Here is a 16,598-nt window from a genome sequence, read left to right on the forward strand (position 1 = left end):
TGTGTGACTTTCTGACTCGTCCGGCAGACAGACCGGTGGAGGCAGCTGGGGGGGGGATCTGCATCTTGATCGCGGAGACACCCCCTCCGCTTACCAGCACACACGCACACGCACGCACGCAGGCGCACAAGCACGCGCGCCCTCGTACTCATCCCTCGTAAAGGGGCGTGTGGCGCTGCCAGCATCAGCGGAGGAGCCGGGGCGCGCGGACACACGGACGCGGGGGGGGGGAAACTTACAATAGATCCGAGACGACTTTTCCCCTTTTTTGTAATCTGTTCTTGTTTGTCCTCTCCTTGGCATTTTGTTTGGAAACCGTCTACTTGGTCAACACTGACCGGGGTGTCACTTATTGTGGCTGCGCTGAATAGGAACCAGCGAAACCGAGGAGAGCCGGAGAGATCAGCGGGGAGGAGAGCGGTCTGCACGCCGGGAGGAGAGCGAGTCTCCGGGCTGCGGCTGTGCGTCTCTGCGCTGTAGGGACCATAGACTGTATATGGTAGGGACCCGCAGGACCGGGTTGGAACCGGGCGCTGTGGTGGTTCCAAGGCTTTTTTTAAAAGGGGTGTTCGAGGAATAGCTTGGACTTGGTTTTGAGGGGACGATTGTGGTGACATTTGTCCAGCAGCATCGGAGGGAGCCTGTCGGGTCGCACACTCTGCTCCACGCATGTTGGAAGTGGAGAGAGGAGGGCTGGATGCCTGCGGGTCTGCGAGTCCTCAAGGCGCAGGTGAATGCAGCTTTTTTTTTTTTTTACTTATGCGTAAAATGGAAAAAAATCCATCTTAGAATACATTTATTTTCATCATTTTATCAGGTAGCCTATATTTTTATCCACCTGATATGATCCCACTATTGTTTCAAGCTGCCTTATATCTTAGTTCTAAAATGTGAAAATTAAACCGTACATATGCTATTAAAAGTAATTTTCTTCAGAACATATATCATGTACACTGTGTTACTGATGGAGGCTTCTGAACACAAGACGGCTTCTCTCGGGGTTATTTTTCTTTCTGTGCACCATGACCGTAAGGGCAGCCTGAAGCCAAAGACCCCCACGCTCCTTTAATTTACGCTTTAATTGATTTTCCCTAAATTACAAAGTGCCACTTTTAATGGTGTCACTGCTGTGGAGCGGGGGTTTAACCGTCGGCGCATCTCTGGAAGCTTCTTGCGCATACATGGAAACGACCAGGAGCAATAAAGAACTGTTTAAATTATTGTTCTTTTTCTATTGTTTAGATCCTGAGTAAAACCTATTGTGCTAAAAATACACAGCCTATGGATATGTTTCTATCTAAGCTGGGGAATCATTCGTGTGGGGGACCGATGGATTAGGAGGCGCAGGAACTTCTTTTTATAGGCACTACTTCAGTTTGTCACATGTAATGATGAGTCCCAGATAGAAGCGGAGGAGGACATCCAGAGGAAATACCCCTACAGTATTAGTCATAATCGCCCCCTTGCAATTCCTAAAACTAGATATGCTTTAACGCTTCGCATTTTCTCCAAACATCCCGAAAATCCTCAATATTTGGGGGGAAATATTCCTAGAGGGAGTCCGGTTGTGTTACTACATCTGCCATTTATGTGCAGCTCCTTTTTGTAAGGGAGGACAGGGGGAGGAGGGAGGGAGGATGGAAGGGGAAGAGAGAGTGAGTGAGTAAAAGAGAGAGAGAGAGAGAGAGAGAGAGGGAGACAGAGAGTCATGTCACTTAACGGACTGCTGGCGCTCTGTGACTCAGTGTGCTGCTCCGCGTTCATATAAAGACGCGCGGCTTCTACCCACTATAGGTTCGAGCTGTTTGTTATCAAGTCATACACACACCTCCTCCAGCGCCACCACTCTCATTCTACAGAGGTGGAGTGGTCTCAGTGCTGGGGAAGCGGTGTCTCTGCGCCTTTACACTCGTGTTCATATCGGTTAAAACCAGATCCGGGAATGTCCGTTACGCACGGCAGCGGCAAGCATTCCTAACCTGCTCTGCATCTGTTTCCTCCACCTCCGCAGCCAAGGATTACCCCCAGCCCGGCCATCGTCTGACGGACTAAAGGACACGAATCAGGAGCGGTGTAATTTCTCTGTCGTTTCTTCGTGCGCTTTGGCGTCTTTGGAGAGGATATGGCACGGCCGGCACTGGAGAGGGCAGCGCAGCCGGCACAGGCGAGAGGAAACCGGAGCTGAATGACAGGATGCCAGCGACCTGAGCCCGCACTCAGATCACTCCCGACTGCGCTAAAAGACACACTTTCTGCTTTTCTTTGACGAGTTAAGAGCAGAACAAGAAGAAGAATACTTACCAACCCCCCCAAAAAAAGAGACGCTTTTTGAGGAGTTTAATTTTTAAAGTTTTTTTGTATGAGTCATTTTATTTTTGGGGTGATTAAAAACAAGGATGCATTGTGGATTAGTCTTGATCCTGTTCACGGGAATCCTCTTGGTGGTCAAGGCTTTCAAAAACGGTAAGTGTGACATCTGATATGTATTCAAGTAAATCTTGTATGTACTCTGCAAGGCTACTAATCCCGATATTTTTTTAAAAGATAAGCTCGGCCTGATCCCCACTGATCTCCTGGCAAACCCGCAAGTCGCTCACCTGCCCAGTCTGCCAACACGGGGAAATAAATCTTAGTCTCTGTTAGTTCTGTAGACTTCTTGCGTTTTTAGAGATTGCATTGTCTCTCTCTCTCTTTTAACAGTGTGTTTTTATATTTGTCATTGTTTGACTTTTTATTATTTATTTAAAATATTCCGTTAAATTTTCTTGGAATAGGCTGTGGTGGAGTTTATAGCAAAGGCTGTGTTTATCTCCTATAATACCACTTACATCTTAAATGAGTTTACTTTTATTTACTCAATATTAATTTCTGATAATTTGTGAGATCTTTTAAAAAGTTTTAAAAAGAATTACGAATCGGTTTTCGTTCAGCAGTAGTGACCAGCGGTAGTTTCCAAACTCTGGTGTTCAGAGAGTCAGGCCAATTTCTGAACTTCCCCAACTTCTCTAATCTCGCAGCATCAATTTCGTTTCAACCTCGCGTTGTCCCTCCTCGTTACTCGCTTAATTCCGTCAGAGCAGGTCAGGCTGGAGCAGCAGATGCTGGAGACTTTTATAATGAAATGATGAATAGAAGCGCAAATGAAGATGTATGCGAGCAGCGGCAGCAGCGGGCCTCTGGAAAACAAAGGATTATTCCTTTTGATGGAGACATGCACTGTTTAAAGAGATTTAAAGCAATCGCCCGTAGGACTTTGTGACTTCTGGCTTCAGCAGAACTAAAGTTCCCTTGAAGTTTTTTAATTTACAGCAATTTCTAAACAATAATAAAAGCTTCTCATTTTATTACTGCGTGTCAGTGCCTCAATAAAACCAGTGTCTATAATTCATGGGCTCAGTGTTATATTCTATTTTTATTAAAATGATTGTGAATGAATTGTAACATATATACTTTAAATATAATAATAACAATAGAGAATAACAAAGTGAATCGACTCTGGGATATTTTGAGACATTCTTAGATAGTTAGATATCGGTGTTTGTGTGTTTGCGTTTAGCACTAAGCTGAACAAGATTTCCGTTCATTAATGTTGTGGTGAAAGTGTTGTTTTCTCCTCCTTCTGTTTTTGAAAGAGTTTCTTTTTATTCCCCCCCACTCCGCTCTGCAGATAAATGTGGCGGCAACATCCGAATCTCAAACGCCAACTACCTCACGTCGCCCGGATACCCCATGTCCTACCCCCCCTCTCAGAGGTGCGTGTGGGTGATCTCGGCGCCTGGCCCTCACCAGCGGATCCTCATCAACTTCAATCCGCATTTCGATCTGGAGGACCGGGAGTGCAAGTAAGAGCAGGACCACTTCTTGAATATGCAAAGCAGATGTGCTTTTTGGCCCCTAAAACTAATTCATTCATTCAATCCCTGGGTCCTCAGTCTCATTTTGAAGTTGGTTTAATGAGGGGTAGAGTGAAGCCTCTTATAAACATACTTAATCTTACTTTATTTTATTTCTCAACAATTGGATAAACAATCTAACCGTATTAGCAGTTGAACAACCATCTAAAATCCATTGTTTAAAAGTACATAGCATTAAACTCTTGCTTTATTTCGGGAACCACAACACGAGAATTATCCAAAACACACGATAACATAAGATTTCTGTATGTGTGCTGGGTTGTTTACATGTGAGTTTGTCTCATGTACATGCGAGGTTTATTGCATTTACGTGCGTGTGTGGCTCTCGCGCCTCCCTTTCCCACATGCCTATTGCACATGAAACTGCGCCATCTAGTGTTCACAGCCTCTCTGAAAGTGTGTTAATGTGATCCGGCTCTGGCACCACTTAGGGCGCCAGGAATGTCTCACCCCTACCATTTGGTTTTGGAATGTCCTCGCTTCTCCTCCTGGTAGAGTGAAGTCATTGGGGCATAATATTGATTTGAAGTGCAGTGCTTATGCAGAAGGCACCGGGGAGAGAGCGTGTGGCTAAGAAAACCACCAGAGGCCATTAACTGTCGCTATTCTTTATGCTGCCGGGAAAAAAGAATGGCCATTCACTTTCATTTTCCCTCTTAAAATCCCATTATTCTCCAAACAAGTGAGACATTCCAAGAATTGGTGACATTAAAGAACAAAGCTCTTTTTAAATCAGCACTCATTCTGTTAATGTCAGAGTTGGAAAGAAGGAAAATGATCTGCCCTCCCTTAGATTTGTTTTTACTTCGATATTAACTCAAATGGAGGACAAATTAGCCCCTTTTAAGTTAGATGTATTAGTTACTACCGATCCGTATTTGACTTGTAGCCACAAACTGTCACCTAGTGAAAGGCTAAGCAGCTAACCTGCTGTCAGATAGATCGTTTAAGCAGATGAAACCGGAGAAAGACAGTAATGTGATGAGCCTGTGTCAGTGTGGGTGCCCCGAGGTGAGCCTTGCCTGGGCAGACCGCCTCCCTCTGATTGCCTGTCTGTGTGTCTGTGATTGTGTGTGGTTTTTTGTGCGTGTGTCGGTGCCTCAGCCCCGCTCCGTCTCAGCTGTTTGTTTACGCTGCAGGGCTCGGGAGAGTACAGGGCTTTGCTGGATCTTGTTACTGAATCCCCGTTCCACCCAAAACCTGGACCTTGCGCTTCTTTTGTGCTCCTTGAATGGCTCCTGGATTGGTTTGCAGGGTTTGGTTATTTTCCCTTTTTAATCCCAGATTTCATTCCCACTTTAACCTTCCTTCACTGCTGTCAGAGATTTATGGCAGATTGAATGCCGCTGTCTTTTCGAGGCAGGCTGCTCCTTCATGCCTTTTTTGGGTCCGATTTCAGCACCAGAGGGACCCTTAAACTGGCCGAGATACTGAGTTAGAAACGGAGAGCGAGGAAGGGACAGGAGGAAGGGGGGGTTGCAGTAACAATGCTTGTGCTAATCAAATTAGTCGGGAATGAATTTCCTGTGTCTAAACACACACAGTAAAAAGAATTTAGCCCCGCAGGCTGGAGGAAGGCAGCTTTTTTCCAGGCTGAAAGGAGGGCGGGCTTTGAGTTCTGCGATCCAATCATGTATCTTTTACAATTAGCTCTTCTCTTTTATTTAGCAGCCGTGTTGTGTATTGCCAGTTCCGTACATTTGTTAGCAGATGAAGTTTGTGTAGTCTATGTGTTTGCATATGTGTTTGTATCACTCCTTCTCACTCATCCCTTTTTTTCCTTTTATTTGCATATTTCCTATTTGCATATTAATTACATTTGGAGCAGCCTCTGTAATAACAATAGTATGTCCAGAGGACCTTCCTGCCTTGAGGAGCTAACAAACGGCCCGGGCTGTGAAACTTAAGTAAGTCTCCGATTCATGTGGGCCACTCAAGAGATTGCACCGCAAAACGGGGTCATCCTGACCTACAGCTTTTTCCTATTTTTAACACGGGCGCGCCTTTTCATTTTTAATGTTTTAATAGAGTGGTTTTCACGGAACTTCAGTCTCACGTCACAATACATTCCACCTTGTGCGCCTTCTCTATTTTACTCTGTTTTCTTCCCTAATTTCAAATTATGGGACGTGTAACATGAGGGTATAGGTTATTGTGATAACCGCTGACAAGGCGTGTCACTGGTAACTCGATTATAAGCAAGAGAATAGTCACTTATACATCTGCAGACAGTAGGGTATGATTTGTTTTGGAGCCATCAGACTCCCTGTCGCAGCTCCACTCACCAAATCTGCCCTTACATAATGGAAACTGATGAGATCCAGAATGGCTTCCTTATCTGATGGACTGGCATAGTGGGTGGAGGCGCAGGAGGGGTGGGGGTGCGACAATGCATGCTTCAGTGCACTGCCTTGCAATCTAATTAGTGGGCAAATGGAACACACATGTACCACATGTCCCCCAACATGGCTGTTATCAGCAAACCAAACAAGAAGCACTCAAAGTGGTGCTCGTGAAAAGAAAAACAACCTTCTCTGAGTGGAGTCCTGCCGCGGCCGTGTTGTTGCACGTGTGCACGGCCCTGGACAGGTTTGTTTGGGGGAGTGCAGAGGCCTGTATCCTGAGAGCTGGAGGAGGAAAACACTTCATCACAGAGATAAGGACACTAAGTGAGCCCTGTGATTCTGAATGCAGAACGTGTTTACCTTTCACGCGCCGCTGTAGACTTTCACAGAGCAGAGTTTCAGGGGCCACCCGCTCCACTTTCTCATAGCCAATGAGATAGAAGCGTAGCCGGCATCAAAGCAAATATTTGGAGTCAATTAGCCCTGAAAATCCGTGGGATGAGCATCTGAGCTGAGGTGAAAAACTCAGGTAAATAGATCTGCTTTCGATCCGCTCACACCCCATGAACCCATTCTCTTTCTCTCCAGCATCTGATCAGGTCGGTCAGGCTCATCTGGCTGTGGCAGCTCTTGTCAACTGAAGGAAAAATTGGGGTTTCAGTGGATTTGAGTGTGAACAAGTGACAGACAGATTTCACATGGGGCAGACTGAAGGGCAATATATCCAATTTTTACACAAATATTTTCTTATAGTCTGATAAAGTTAGAGCTTCTAGAGTTTGGAACTCACTTAAACCTAGAGAACCGCAGAGAGTGTTTCATCCTGAGCTGCAGGCTGTTTTCTCCACCCTCCTTCTCTCCTGCTGACATGAAGAGGTGAACCTGCTTTCTGAAGATATGATGTACTCCTGACAACATCATGAATCATTGATGGCATTGGATATGCTGACCAGACCGAAAACCAGTTCCCGCACTTCTCTGGCACAGCCTCTGGAAGCCAGCGAGTCAGTCAAGGCGGCATTGTGTTGTTTGGGAGGAGCAGACGAGAGGGGTTAAAAAAACAGTGAGATAGTGTCTCCTTCTCCTCTGTCTGGATGGTATTTTTTGGACCTCACCGAAATTCCGATGTGACAGTCCGTGCAGTGGGCGGTGGGGGGGTTTTGGAGATGCATGGCGGAGTGGTACTAAGCAGTGGAGATATTTGAGGAATGTCTTCTCAAACACCCTTTTGTGGGGGAGATTATGGGAGAAAGTCAGCAAAAGTCTCCTGCCTGGCCATGCATCAAAAGTCTGCTCGAAAAGCACATTTCTCTTCTTTTTTTTGATTGTCTCCTTTCTCTGTCCCTTCCACTCCGCTCTCCTGCTGAGCAGCCCCTGTGGAGGGCAAACAGTCTCTGCTGTGCACCCTCTACAATAGACATCCTGCCGGCCCTGGGATTCCTGACCAGGCCTGGACTCCAGAGATGACTAACAGGAGCTTGGGAAGGGGGGGTGCAGAGTATTAACCCTGTTCTATATCTATAGTTGGCTCTTTCTTTCTCATGTGGCATCCCGCTCCTCGCATATGTTCATAGTGCAGAACAAAGAGGGCCACCTGTTCCCTAAGTGAGAGTGGACAGAGGAGGCTTTAGGGAAAGGATCCTAGTGGTCACTTTCCTTAATTCCCCTGTTCCCCCTTCCACCTGAATAGCACAGTGGCCAGATAAAGCGTAGTGGAGCTTCACAGCTGGGGAGTAAGGAGCTGTGACTCCTCCCTGCATCTGAAAACAGCGGCTTCTCCCCACACACTGCTCTCTCACGCTCCTCTGCAAGGCAACCATGGGCAAATAAGGAGAAGTGGGCCGTGTGACCATTTATCAGCCGTTGTCATGGAGGAAAATAAATATGGCAGGAACGCAAAGAGAACCTTTTTTTTTTTAACAAGGCTGGAGGCTTTTAAAGAGGGGAAGTGCTGTGACCCGCAGGGGCTGAGGGGACGAGGCCTCCGAGTGACACAGATTGTTGGAGATACTTATGGCCTGTTAGCGGACGTTTATTTCTGTTGTTGATGTGTGCTTCTCTTCAAAGTGCGTGTCAGAGCCCATACACGCTGGGGGAGTTGAAAGCGTCGCCGCGAAATAGGCACAGCAAAACAAAGAGTGCCTACGGCGACACCACTTCTTTTAACTACCAGCTTTGACAAAAGCAGCTGAAATTATGCACCTTGCATTTTCCACAGCGATAGACTCCCACAGCTCACAACAATGGAAATCAAATTACACCTGAAATTACATTGCGCTTGAGAAAAAATTGCTCGTCAAAAGCGTCTCAAAGAGCAAGCCACTTTGAATTTATCTTGTTTGAACTCCACAGCAATTACTCCAAACCCTTGTTTTGTCAGCAGGGTAAAACTTACAAAATTACTTCTTCTATTAAATTTCTGTATGCAATACTTCTATTCTATTTCCCATCTGGGAACATGACCGTTCATGATGCAAGCGAGCCATTTAAAGAGAATGAGAGCTGCAGAGCTGATAAATGTAACGCTTGACCTTGTTAATTAACCAGAGGGCAGAAAAGACAGGACAGCAGACAGAGATGTTGCATCAGAAAGCCGTTGACCTTCACTGTCATTACTCTCTCTCTCTTCTCCTTCGTCTCTTTGAAACATAAAGGGTTACTCCCTGGCTAATGAGCAGGATTAAAGTAGGTCTGTGCACATGTGTGCTTGCACGCATGCAGTACGTGTGTGTGTGCAAGTGACCGTCAGGTTGAGGGTCTTTTTTTTTTCTCCTTCTTCATCTGCCAGTGAAGTGTTTCACCTTGGCTGTGGCTTGGAAGGGCAGCCTGATTGAAAAGCTTTCTGGCTGTGGCATCTGCCATCCTCCCCACTGCTCTGTCACCACTTTGATTCATGCACAACCTGACCACAACCGGGAGGCGAGCCACTCTACCTCACAGCGGGAGGGAGGTCCACTTCACAGTTGAGGAGTAGGGGAAAAGGAGCGAGTGAGGAAGGGAGGGAGAGGAAGAGAGACAGAGACAAGACAAGGCCCGTGCTCATACATAACCTGCTGGATACTCAGACACATATCTGAAGCAGCACAAAAGCATCATACAGTCTCATGTGTCTGTCGTTTTGTTTTTCATCTCGATGTAGGAGAGTTAACAGCTTGTGTTTGCCAGGGATTGAGTGTCACTAAGCTGTTTCTGGCAAACGGCTGGTGATTTTTCTTTTTCTTCAACGACTTATTTTTCTTTCCAAGCCCAAACCGACACAAGTCTCCCTATATGGAAGTTTCTTGTGGAATGGAGTCGCGGCCCACACATCTTAGAGATGTCAGGCGTATGCTCTTTTACTTTTTTATCCAAAACAGATTGCTAGAAAAGGAGCCGTATGGAGAGGCTGGTGATTAGAGGACAACATTTGGTAATCTCAGCTCTCTATCTGGACACGCATTTATTGACTGTAAGAAAATTCATACTCCCTTCCTGCGCCGATGAAAAAGCATTAAACACTGGGGCTGCAATTCAATTACGCGTTTCTGTTTCCAAAGGACAGTTGGCAATAAGCACCATCTCCCCCTCTCTCTGCCTCATATAATATAATTAGCAACAGGTTTTCCTCTCTCGCCTTGTTTTTTCCTATCCATCAATTGCTGATTTCTCAGTTTATGAGTCTGCATGGGTAAACACAAGAAGTGATACAGAGGGTGAGTGGATTCATAATAACTTGAATTGATGATATGTAGGTTACAGAGAGAGTTGCAGGTCGTAGATTACTTTCAAACACCATCTCCTATGTCTCAATCGTCCACAGGAGAAATAAAAAAGGAGACTCCTTGGTTGAATTGATGAAGGAGTTCTGGATGCTTTTATACATTGTGTCCAGGCTTGTCAGACATGTTTCCTTCAGTGGTCTAACCTTGAATGGGGCTCATGATTTAGATTGATGGGGCTGTGCTCCTACGCAGCCTGTTTCTTCCCCCCTAACACCCCGGTGCTTACAGATTCACGAGGGGTGACCGGCGGGGGGGGGGGGGGGCACAACAACCACAGCGTTCTTTACTCAAACAATCAAGTGAGTCCCTGAAGGGCCTCAGGGCGAAGTAAAGTTTGTTTGCAATGGGTAAGAGGGTAGGTAGGTATAGGAAGTAAAGCCATGGACTCTCCTGTCTCAGCGCCAGATCCCTGGGGTCATTTTCGGTGACTGTGTTTGCGCTCAGCAGGCTCTCGTGGCCTGCTGGTGTTCCTCCACCACTCAATTCGGCCTGATTCGGTCGGGGTGGCAAGCAGACAGTGATTGATGGGGCGGTACCCCACCGCTCTCTGATTGAGTCAGAGCACTCACAATCCCTCGCTTTGTTTGTCCTTCGCTTGATCTCTCCTCACTAAATTGGCTACACTAGTTTTGGTCTTTCTTTTACACCGCAGCCACCGTTCCTTTTTTTTTTTTCTCACGGCTCTAATTCTTTTGTTCGATGACAGTAATTGTAAAAAAGGAGTGTAAATTTAGCCCCCAAGGCAACCGTTAATGGCATTATCACAGCAGGGTAATCCTGAAATAGTTATTAGTAGCCTTCATGTCTGGCTCTGTGCCCGGCCGGCCTCTACCAGAATGACCCCAGTGACAAGAAGGCTCCGCATACTTACTTACACAATCTCACCAGGAAGCAGAAGGAAATGATACTACTAAGACTGACTTCCTCCCAAGTTGACGGGAAACTTTGATCGTGGGGCCTGTCGTTGGAAGAGTCACCTTGCTCTATGCTGGCCAGGGCTGGCTGGCCATCAGCACTTAGATCAGCCCCGTGATGCCAAGCATTCCGTCCCTCTGCCCGACACCACAGAGGAGATGCACTGCTTGGCATGTGGCCCTCACAGCGCGGAATGTTTGGCTTTCAAAGTGCTGCATCATTGGAAAATCTGAGTTCTTTGTTCGAAATGAGAACAACGCGGCCATCAGAGTGAAATGTAGGATGTGGTTTTAAACAGTAGATATTGCAACCAACGGCTGATCGGCAATGAAAGGAAATCTGGCAACAAACGATCAAATGTTCATGAAAATATGTGTCCCTTGTAAAAAAAGAAAGAAAAAAAGTGTATTTTTAACATCATCCCCTTTCCTCTTCCTGTTAAGAATCAGGAAAAGCTTGTCTAGTCTCAAGGTTATTGTGTGGTTTAAGGTCACATGTGTTTGCTGCTGGATGTTTGTGCATGTTGTACACACCGAGGGGGACAATCCCAGTCCTCTACAAGGCTTTTCTCAGGGCCGGCTCCCTCTCCCCTGCTCCCAGCCAAGTGGCTGCATGTCCAGCCAGATGACCGGGTCACCGAGCACTCAGCCCAGACTGCTCTCTCACCCCTCAACCCCCGGCCGCCTCCACAGGCTGCAGGGATGACAAAGAGAAGAAAGAGGAGGGGACGCCTGGTGGGGCCAGATGGGTTGTTTAATTGAATAATTCCCAGTGCAGTTATTACCATTATCGCCCTAGAGCCTTCTATCCTTTGCGGAGCCTTCTAAAAGAATCTTACAGGAAGCATATGCATCACACCACTGGACCTTGCAGTGTTGACAAATGTTTGCCAACCACCTCTATCAGCTGTTTGCACCATTTATTTCTTTTGTTTTTATTCCTTCACCGCTTCTATCAACTCACATGCCTTCACACTCTTTCTTATTTTGTCTATCTCCCTCAGCAGTCAGTCTTACTCACTTCCTGCCCATTGTGGAGAGGAGAGACTGTTTTGAATGGCACCCAAAGCTTTACCTCCAACTGACCCCTCGCTCAACTCTGCTCCTCCCTTCCCTTCCTCCTCTCCTCTCTTCTCCTCCTTTGCTCCTGCTTTCATTGAACGTGCCCTGCTCCTCTCGCACACGCACACACATATGGGCTGTGTGGATGTGGTGGGGGGGGGGGGGGGGTGCACATTGTCGTTGTTGTTGTTTTTTTCTCGTCAGCCCACATAATGTGAAGTCACTTAGCGTTCACTCGGCTAATCCAAGTCCCATGCCAAGTTCATTGGGTCACTGGCTCAAGGTTGTTTATGGCCATGCACATGTTTCCTCATGTTCCCTCTTGTCACATGGATCCAGTGCAATGAAGCATAATCATGTGCATCCTACACATGTAGTCATGAACAGGATATCCTGTGATAACCTGAAAGAACCTTCATTTTTATGCTTGACTCAAAATAAATGTGATATTGCTCTTGGACGATCAGCGTCATGATTCAGGTCTTTTCTAAAAGGTAACTCCAGATAATTTCAAGATAGTCGTATGTGACATCGCAAAATGTTGGAGGCAGTTGCTCTGGACATTCTCTGGAGTTTCTTCTGCCAGCCCCCTTGCCAGCCCATCTCCTGAAGATTCACTGCGCAGTGAGTGGGTGCATCGACTGACCAGAGAATCCCCTGCCTGTGTTGTTCATATTCGAAAGGCAAACTCCGGAGAATTTATGGACTCCATTGTGCGAACATTCTGAAAGCAGCTCATGTGATGATTAACTGAGCTTTAAACAGGGATTTATTTGTTTCACAACTTTCATTTAGTTTGTAATGGGAATGAATGAATATAGCTGTGTTTGATTTGCTACAGGCAGAATGGATTTATATGCACAAGGCAACTAATTTGTCCCAACTGTGTTGATAATAGCACTTAAATGAAGATTTTTGCATTGTTATCTCCAGGTAGTGCTCGCTGGTTTACACCGGTTGCGTCATGATGATTTGTGCCATCAGAGTATGTATATGGTTTGTTTCTCAGAGGTGATTCACATGGGAGCTGTGCCAAATAATATCACGACTGCCACTCCTGGGCGAGGGTGTAATATTATGAGAAGTTCTCATACGTATATATTGTGAACTGCGATGTAGGCTATGGGTGCTCTGAGTCTTCATTATACAGTCCGTCTGGTAGAGGCTGCCTTGTGCTCCCTCTGTGCAGGCCGTGCATGTATCCCTGCAACTGAGTCCCACAGGAGCCTCGGAGAGGAAGTAAGTGACGAGAGCGGGGAGGGGACAGTTTGTTTAAAAGACAGTATCAGGTCCGATATACCACATTGTCCCCTTTTCTACCAGTGCCCTGTTATTTTTATCCTTGACCTCTGATTGTTGTGACGACGAAGCATCATTTGAGCCGTGCTGCAGACCACTGTGGAGGAGTCTCTCTTCTCTCACCTCTGCCTGCCCTCCTCTCCTGTGTAATCTAAGATCCTCTCAAATGTCAAGGTGGGACAAATGGGAGCCATTCCCTCCTGTAATGGCCCCAGAAATGGGCTGGAGTGTTTCTCTTTTCCTCCCTCTCTTTGTCTCTTTCCTCTTTCAGAAAACACACAGGCCTTTTCATCCCTTTCTATCTTATTGCGTTGCTTTCTTTCTTTGTACTTTTCTCATGGCAATTTCCTGCTTTTCTTTTTTGGCCTTTTGTAAGTTGAATCAGAGTTTCTGGCTCTGTTGTTTTAATATGTTAAAGCTTTTTAGAACTGGGTGTAGCACTGACATATTGCATAACGGCTTTCACTCAAAATCACATATAATAAGGCCATTTCGTCACTGTGGCTTAACTTCTAAGAAGTGTTTCTAGAAATTTAGCCCAAGGATTTGTGGTTTCATTTGAAAAATCCTACATTCCCAGCCTGAATATTCATATCTGCACACTAAGATAGATACATATGGAGCGCTGCTGTATGCCACGCAATTTAATTTCTGAAACTCACTGAGCAGAGAAAAAATAAAAGTGTATTTCCATTTTGCCAAAGGCAGTTTTCAAATTTATTGTACTTATTCTCGCTGTATTCATGATAAGAAGATGTGCGATAGGAGAGGAATTTGTGGCTACTTGGGATATTCCCAACCCTGCTTACCATTGTAGCTATTATAAACAGCTTTCCAGTCTGTTGAACTTTTTACATCAGCAGTGAAGTATTTTTTACCTAAAAATCCAAAAGAAGAATATAATAATAATAATATAATCAAAATGGGAGCTTGTCATTTTGTACTGCATTCATCAACACATAAATACATGCTGAGGTCTTATATTTACTTTAGAGGTATTCTATAAAGAAACTAACATTCCGTGTGTTGAACATTTCTTAAAAAGAATGTAATTTAGAAATACCCTGTGCAGCTTTATAACCATTTATTGTTCTTGTCATCTGGGGGTTAATACGATTTTTCCTGCTTCAGCAAAAAGATCTTTCTGATAAATGCAGTCGAGGTAGTTATCTGGGAGCAGGAATCACACATTTTGGAAGCTTCACAACAAACAGTCTTGTTTCAACCCAGTCAACCACTTAAAAGAAAATAATGAGACCTTTGATTATCTTCAAGTCAGCTGTGTTGGGCCACATAAGACACATGGCTAAGTAACAGAGAGCATTTTTGATCCCGACTTTTATCTTTTACTCTCACTTCTATAATCCCATTATTGTGACCTATTTGTCACGACTTGCAGAAAATCCCCCCCGCAGGGTAGAAACCTCCCTCTGTCTATCTGTCCTTATATTTCTGAATAAATGAGTATGGTGCATGTTGCAGAGGGAGAGGGATGCAATACTTGAGCCTAAATAGCCAAATTCATTAATTTGATTGTTGGCGACAGCAGACCTCTCGACAGTGTAATTAGGAAAGCTAATGGATGGAGGCATGTTAAATCCATCAATGCTAATGATAATTGCTGTTTGGGAAAGCGACACTGCTCCACAAACGTGTGGCCGAGGCCGCCACAAAATCAGAACCAGCCACGATATCTAAAAATATGACAGATCTGACTCTCGCCGTGTGGGGGTGACACCCAAAGAGGCACGTTGAGCGGGTGCAGCTGGGCCGTCTGGGCGTGTAATCTACATCTTTTCATCCTTCTTTTTTAACTTCAATCCATCCATGTGGCAGGGAGGCGGTGAGCAAAGCAATCATGAACCTCTCCCCTCACTGACAAGGAACCACTTCTGAACCCATCAGCTCTGATTGGTTGGTGGTTTATCCTGCTCGGTGGGTTGGCACGTTCTGTGGCCTTCTTTTTTGCGGATTCAGAAGTAGAGATCAGTGCAGAGATTGATAGCTTAAAAAAGCTCCCAAATTTGTCACGCCTTATGGTCAAGCGGGTTTATGACGAGGTCTCTCCCTTCAATAAAAAAACTTAACAAGGGTTACCACTGGGGTTAATGTTTTTAGCTTGGACCTGGATAACTACCCCGTTTATTTAGCTCTTCCTCGTCTGTCCAGGCAAGCCGACGTTTGGGTCATTACAACTGGACTGGCTCTGGGGAGGAAGAGGGGACTTGTTATTCTAGTTCGGGTTAATGAATGTCACATGCAAGAAGGGGAGGGGGCAGTATGGGAGGGAAAGCGGAGAAAGAGAGACCATTTTATTCCAGTGATATGTCCCCTCCAGGCTTGGAAAAAGTAAGTCGCAGATCAGCTTGTCTCGGGCCCCATTGTACAAGCATTAATGATATTTTCCTGGAGCCCCAATGACAGTTTGTTAGCGGGAACTCATTAGCACCTGAAGTCTCCGGCTGGAGTTTTCTGACAGCTGACAACAAGGTCCTTTTATCCTGCTAAGCCTCCATGGGCCTCCCACAGCCATCCCAAGCATGTTGTTCAGGCCTTTCCACCTTTGTTACTTGGAGATGTTTTGACGTGTTGCAGGTGACATGTTTTCATGCAACAGCAATATTAAACCGTGACAGCCACAGAAAACACAGAATGCCAGAGAAATGCGTGAGGCATTTGTTCTACACACTGCTCAGCGCTGCAAGAGAGTAATGACACAGAAAGAGCTCTTGTTCTGGGGCTTTCCACAGAATGCTTGAGCTTATAAATGGTCTGATTAAGAAATCTAACCAACTGTTTGAGGCTTATACAGTCTGTCATAGCGTTATTCCATTGCCTCAGATTGTATTTCTTTTGTAGAACCATATCAAGCAGACATTTATAGAGGGAGGACAGATTATTTCCATGGGAAAGCTTCAGGCAATATAACTGTTATATTGTTAGGCCAGTGGTTTGTCGCCTTCTCTTTGGCTTCGCAATGAGGGCTAATGTTCTCGTTTGACACTGGCGGATTGCTTTCTCTCTGTGCCTGAAGAAAGACGGCGAGCTAATACATTTGAATCGGTGAAGCGAAGGTCGTAGAGAATTACATTCGCCGCCGCCCCCCCGCCCTGCATCACCCCCAACCCCGCTCTCTTTTTTTTTCCCTCTTAATTTCCCCACTGGATTGGCAAACCGTTTTGACTATTAGCAGTGTGTTAGGTGGCTCACTGTATGTGTGTGTAATCATCTGTGCATGTGTGTTGTGGTGTGCTGACAGGCCCACCCACACCCAAAGCAGACGAGACAGATAAATATGTGCAT

The 16,598-nt window shown here is 45.7% G+C and overlaps 1 protein-coding gene across 2 annotated transcripts in view; it reads left to right on the plus strand.

Moving 5' to 3' along the window:
* Nucleotides 1-286: 286 nt before the first annotated feature.
* The window catches only part of nrp1a (neuropilin 1a), a 58,461-nt gene continuing 42,149 nt past the window's right edge, over nt 287-16,598 (plus strand). The window contains exons 1-3 of one of the 2 annotated variants that reach the window (XM_061093701.1): nt 287-730; nt 2,012-2,463; nt 3,668-3,842. In XM_061093701.1, the coding sequence (XP_060949684.1) occupies nt 2,397-2,463; nt 3,668-3,842 (242 nt within the window). In that variant the 5' untranslated portion in view covers nt 287-730; nt 2,012-2,396. Of the gene's footprint in view, nt 731-1,705; nt 2,464-3,667; nt 3,843-16,598 lie in introns of those variants that run through there. The other variant, XM_061093702.1, reaches the window with a different exon arrangement.

The sequence above is a fragment of the Limanda limanda genome, chromosome 20 (assembly GCF_963576545.1).
Source record: "Limanda limanda chromosome 20, fLimLim1.1, whole genome shotgun sequence".
NCBI classification, from domain to species: Eukaryota; Metazoa; Chordata; class Actinopteri; order Pleuronectiformes; family Pleuronectidae; genus Limanda; species Limanda limanda.